At 54.6% G+C, this 6,331-nt stretch overlaps 1 gene segment (V, D, J or C); it reads right to left on the minus strand.

Annotated features, from left to right (window-relative positions):
- Positions 1-1,350: 1,350 nt before the first annotated feature.
- Positions 1,351-5,761, minus strand: LOC148005498 (Ig alpha chain C region-like). The segment is given in 4 exon segments: positions 1,351-1,797; positions 2,001-2,321; positions 2,551-4,767; positions 5,146-5,761. Coding segments are annotated over 3 exon segments (1,071 nt in total).
- Between the last annotated feature and the right edge of the window lie 570 nt (positions 5,762-6,331).

Raw genomic sequence — 6,331 nt, forward strand, 5'->3', positions numbered from 1 at the left:
ACTTTCAAGCTGGAGGGTATCCAGGGTGTGCATGGGCCTTGCTCTGACAGCAGAGGGAAGTTGCTAGAAACCAGGCCCCTGGAGAGGTTCTGAAGGCCCGTGAGACAGGAGCAGGGGCCCCACTGCCCTCTTGTGGGCATCTGGGTGCCAAGTGTACCTGGTTGTAGAACTTTGTGTTCTAGGGGTGCCCATGGAGGAGGCCAAGGCCTGTGTGAGAGTGGTCTCTATGGCCTGCTCCTGTCTTTTCCCAGCTTGCCACATACCCTGTTTCTGGTTTGTTATACTTGGGCTCAGGGTGGGAAGGGAGACTTAGGTTAGAAAGGGGCCACCTGGAGGAGCTTATAGACTTGTCCATGAGTTGTCATGGTTGGGCTTGGGAGGGGACTCCCATTGCTTTCCAGAAGCTGGGTGTGGGCTGTGAACTTCGTCCTCCTCCAGGGTTCGGGTCTGTGTGAGTGTGCAAATGTATGTGCGTGTATGCCCATGTACCTGTATGCAGACCAGGGTGTATGCCCATGTGCATATATGCAGAGCAGGGTGCTGCTGAGGGCTGTCTGTGCCATGTTATGTCTCTTTCTCATGAGTCAGTGGTCACCCTGAGTGGCTATGCACGTCTCCATTCAGGGCTGGTCAACTGAGGGTGGGTGGCATCTTCTTCCCAGTGCCCCTTGAATTCATCTCCTCACTCCTTTACCATCCCTATTGTGACTCCCAGGCAGTACCAGCCTTGGTCTTGCTACTCTCTTGCTCCATCTATCCCTTTCTTGTTTAGGACAAAAGCTGTAATCTTATACTCACACAGCCACACCACCATTCAGAAGTACCATTCAGAGTACTTCTGCAGCAACCCACTGCTCTTGGGACTCTCCCCTGAGCTTTGCCTGTCTTGGCTGAATCTGCTCATCTCGGACTTCACCCCCATTCTCACCTCCCTTTCATTGCACATCCACCTGGCAGGTACACACACTCATAGGCACACATGTTTCCACCAACATGAGCATACACAGATACGTGCACACTCATAGGCATACACAGACACACAGGTGTTCACGGGGACACAGATATGCTCACACTTAAAGGCGTATGCACTTATGCCCATATACATACCTATATAAACCCGTAGGCACGCACAAACCCACTCCTCTCTTGTTACGCACAGGTACACACGCAAAGGCACTCACTAATACGTATACATTCATACACATATACTCTAGGCATGCAGGTCCTTCAGAATCTCTGAGGCCTTACAAGCTCAGGTGGTGGGGGTTCCTCCTTCCCTGGGCCCTGACCCCTCCCAGTGTTTTGTAGACCCTAAGGATGATGGACAGGCACTGGATGGAAGTTCAGGGATACTTTGGATGAGCACAGAGTTTATTTAAGGAGTAGGGGCAGGCAAGGTGGCTCAGTAGCAAATGCCATCTCCCTCTGACATGATCACAGACACGTTGACGTTGGTGGGTTTACCCGACAGACGGTCGATGGTCTTCTGAGTGAAGCTCATGGGCAAGGCCTCGTGGCCCACCATGCAGGAGTACTGGGCACCCTGCTTCCAGGTTTCAGCTGACACACGCAGCACGCTTGTCACCAGGTAGGTGATGGCTCCTTCGCCTGGCTCCCTCAGGGGCTCAAACACTAGGTAGCTTTCAGAGGGCAGCTCCTCATTCCCTTGCAGCCAACGCACCAGCACATCTTTAGGGTTGAATCCTCGCACCAGGCATGTCAGGGACACGAGCTCATTCAGGGCCAGCTCCTCCGACGGCGGCGGTAGCAGGTGGACCTGGGGTGGGAAGGTGTTTTCTGGAAGGTAGAAAGAAGAGTTATGGCTCAGACAAGGAGAGCAGAGACCTCTCTGCCCTTCCCTTCTGGGCAGTTCTTTGGATAGCTCCAGTTTCCCTCTGTGACACAAGGGCCTGAGCAGCTGAGCATCTGTATTAGAGGAAGAAAGCAGGTACGCAAGCAGGGAACATCATACGATGTCCCAGGTATGCATCTGGGCCCACCTCTGACTTTGGCAATTTCTCTGGTTAAGGGGGTCTCAGATTCAGGGTGGGTAGCTGTGCATGTGAAGGTCTCTCCATTGTTCCAGCGCTCAGCACAGCCAGGCAGGACGCTGGACACACTGTAGCAGCCACAGGAGTCCTGCACAGGTTCCTTCTGCACTGCATCCTTCCCAGTGGTGGGCTGCCAGGTGAAGACGGCTCCGTCAGACTTTTTCAGGCCGCTCAGAGTACATGTGAGGCTGGCCTCTGAACCCAGGAGCAGGTCCTCGAGAGCTGGCCGTTGCAGTGACAGGCTGGGTTGGCAGGATAGGGGAGGACACACTATAAATGTAACAGAGAAGTCCTAGCAAATCAGAATAGTTTCCTTTTCTCCTTTGCTGTCCCCCTTTCTGGATGTTCTGAGGCCTCTGCTCCCTCTGGCCTGTCCACACCCCCTCCCCCATCCCTCATGGGAGGTTTCTGAGTGGGATGTGTGCTTCAGAGGGGTAGTGGGTCCAGATACCAGGTTAAGGTAGGACTTAGCCCATCCCCAGATGACCCCTCCACCAACCTTTACCAGGGCATTTCACACTCAATTCTTTGACGGGGCTCGTGTTATATTGCACAGAGCACTTCACAGTTGTGTCTTCTGGGCACTCTGCAGCTGGCAACGTCAACTGGCTGCACATGGTGTATGGCCCCCCAGAGATCTGGGCAGGTGGGAAGTTTATGACGCTTATATCCTTCCCACTCTTGCCCCAGGTCACATTCATATTTCCGGATGGGAAGTAATTCTGAATCAGGCAGCCGATTATCACTGGGTCGCTTGACAGAGATGGTGGGGGTCTCAGTGGGTAGATGGTGGGATCTCTCGGGGTCTCTGGAACATAAAACATGAGTGAGATAGTAGTCCTCACACTGCCCATCTTGAGACAATCTCTGGAGAAAGGACCATGTCTTTTTCTTCTTTATACCGGAGAACCTAGGCCCAGTATCACATAGGGGTTGCATCATGTACCCGCAGTTGGAGCTGACCGACTGGCTGCATAGATTTTGAACGTGACCTGCAGGTTGTCTTTTACAAGGATCTGGCTAGATGCCTCCAGCAGGGCTTGTACGCACTGTGAGTGTCTTTGTAAACATGGCTATGCTCCTGAGCAGTCTAGCGCCCCAGATTTCTGAGCCCCACTCCTGCTTGGGCAGTGGGTAGAGCTGTGTTCTCAGTCCCAGGGTTAGGAGGTCCAGAACTGGTGGGCCTGAGCAGGGACGGCCAACCTCAGCCAGCACAGGGCAGGAATGGTTGGGGAACAGCTGGCTTGGAGGTTACACTGGGGTGTGGGGGCCATTTTGTTGTGTTTTTACTTTATACTTGCCTTGTCCTGGCTTCAGACCCACCACTCCAGCCACCTGCTCATCACCCTGCAAGCAGTGGACCGAAAGGCCAGAGGACTAAATCTGAGCAGTGGTTCTGTCCATGTAGGCACCATCTACAGGTACATGTGAGTTTCCACCAGGTAATCAGGGAAGGAGAAGAGGGCGTGAGAATTGGACACTGAGTGGCGTGGCTCCATTCATATAAGACAAACAGAGGCCACAGTCTGGACCCATGAAACAAGAGTTGGTTCATGTTTACTCCAAAGTCTTCCTATTACCTCAGCACTGAGGAGAACAAACCAGTAAAGCCCAGACTAGAGCTGTGAAGACGTCCAGCCATGCAAACTCACCCAGGCTAGCTCACAGTCCGGTGTGGTTCAGCCAGCCTAATTTATGTTAGCCCATCTTAACCAGCCAAACCAAGTTTAGCCTAATTCCAGCCTAGCTCTGCCTCATTCTGGCCAGCCCAGCTAGACTATCCAGCCCAGCTCAGCCCAGCAAGGCCGACTGAGCCCAGCTCAGTCAGTTCAGCCTATCCCTTCCCATCCCATCCTAGTTCAGCTCAGTGTAGCCCATTCCAGTCTAACTCTGCCCAGGCTACACTAAGTCAGCCCAGGCTAGACTAACTCCAGTTTGGCCCAGTCCAGCCCAGTTCAGCAAGCCCGTTTCAACCTAGGTCACGTCATTACAACTAAGCCCATCTTAGGTCAGCCCAGACAGTGTAGCTAGCCTAACTCAGCCCAGCTCAGACAACCATGTCTAACCTACCTCAGAGCAACTTTAGGTCGGCCCAGCCTAGCTCAGCTCAACTCATTCTAGCCTTACTAAGTTTATCTCAGCTCAGCTCAGCTCAACTCGGCTCATTCCAGCTCAGCCTGGCCTAGTCTAGCTCAGCCATTCCAGCCTACCTCATGCAGCTCACCCCGGCTCATCCCAGTTTAGTTTATCCTAGCCCAAGTCAACTTAGCCCAGCCCAGCTCAGCTCATCCCAGTATAGCCTAGCCAGACAGTTCAGTGCAGCCTTGCTTTGTCCAGGGCTTCTCGGCCCATTTCAGTCCAGCTCAGTCCAGCTCAGCCCAGCTCAGCTCAGCCAATCCTAACCTAGCTCAGCTCAGCCCAGCTCAGTCCAGCTTAGTCCAGTTTAGTCCAGCTTAGCTTAGCTCAGCCAATTCCAGTCTACCTTAGCTCACCCAGCTCAGTCCAGCTCAGCTCAGCTCAGCCAAACCCAGCCTAGCTCAGCTCAGCCCAGCTCAGTCCAGCTCAGTCCAGCCTAGCTCAGCTCAGCCCAGCTCAGTCTAGCTCAGTCCAGCTCAGCTCAGCTCAGCTCAGCCAAACCAAGCCTGGCTCAGCTCAGCCCAGCCCAGCTCAGTCCAGCTCAGTTCAGCTCAGCTCAGCCCAGCCAATTCCAGCCTACCTTAGCTCACCCAGCTCAGCTCAGCCCAGCCAATTCCAGCCTACCTTAGCTCACCCAGCTCAGCTCAGCCCAGCCAATTCCAGCCTACCTTAGCTCACCCAGCTCAGCTCAGCCCAGCCAATTCCAGCCTACCTTAGCTCACCCAGCTCAGTCCAGCTCAGCTCAGTCAATCCCATCCTAGCTCCGTCCAGCCCAGCTTGTTACAGCTCAGCTCAGCCTAACTTGGATTAGCCCAGCCATCGAGCCCATTCCACCCTAGCTCAACCCAGTCTAGCCCATCACATCCTACTCCAGCTCAGTTCAGCTCAGCTCAGCCCAGCCAATTCCAGCCTACCTTAGCTCACCCAGCTCAGCTCAGCCCAGCCAATTCCAGCCTACCTTAGCTCACCCAGCTCAGCTCAGCCCAGCCAATTCCAGCCTACCTTAGCTCACCCAGCTCAGCTCAGCCCAGCCAATTCCAGCCTACCTTAGCTCACCCAGCTCAGTCCAGCTCAGCTCAGTCAATCCCATCCTAGCTCCGTCCAGCCCAGCTTGTTACAGCTCAGCTCAGCCTAACTTGGATTAGCCCAGCCATCGAGCCCATTCCACCCTAGCTCAACCCAGTCTAGCCCATCACATCCTACTCCAGCTCAGCCCAGCTCAGTGCAGACCATTCCAGCCTAGTTTAGCCAGTCTAGACTAGTTTATCCCAGCTCAGCACAGCTCAGTCCAGCCCAGCCTGGCCCAGCCCAGTTTAGCTTGGGTAGCCCAGTCTGGTTTACCCCCATGCAGCACAGCCCAGCCTAGCTGAGACCAGCCCAGCTCAGCTCATCCCAATATAGCCTAGCCGGACAGTTCAGTGCAGCCTTGCATTGTCCAGGTCTGCTCAGCCCAGCTCAGCCCAGCTCAGCCCAGCTCAGCCCAGCTCAGCCCAGCTCAGCGAATCTCAGCCTAGCTCAGCTCAGCCCATTTAATCCAGCTCAGCCCAGCTCAGCCCAGCTCAGCCCAGCTCAGCGAATCTCAGCCTAGCTCAGCTCAGCCCAGCTCAGTCCAGCTCAGTCCAGTCAATTCCAACCTACCTTAGCTCACCCAGCTCAGTCCAGCTCAGCTCAGCCTAGCTTGGATTAGCCCAGCCATCGAGCCCATCCCACCCTAGCTCAGCCCAGCTTGGCCCAGCACAGCCCAGCTTAGTCTGGGTAGCCTAGTCTGGTTTACCCCCATTCAGCACAACCCAGCCCAGCTGAGACCAGCTCGGCTCAGTCCATTCCAGCCTAGCCCAGATCATCCCAGATTAGCTTAGCTCATCCCAGCTCATTACAGTTCATCTCAGCCTAGTTTAGCTCAGGCAGCCTATCTTAGACCGGTTTATTCCAGCCTAGCTCAGTGAGCCTAGCCTAGCTCATCCCAGCTTAATCTAGCCTATCCCAGCTCAGTCTGCCCCATCCCAGATTAGCTCACCTCAGACCGGTCTAGCTCAGTTAGCCCAGCCCAGCCTGGTTCAGTACAGACCGTCCCAGCCGATTTTGGCCAGTCCACTCTAGTTTATTCTAGCTTAGCACAGCCCAGCACATTCCAACCCAGCCAG

Source organism: Rattus norvegicus, chromosome 6, assembly GCF_021556685.1.
Source record: "Rattus norvegicus strain SHRSP/BbbUtx chromosome 6, alternate assembly SHRSP_T2T, whole genome shotgun sequence".
NCBI lineage: Eukaryota > Metazoa > Chordata > Mammalia > Rodentia > Muridae > Rattus > Rattus norvegicus.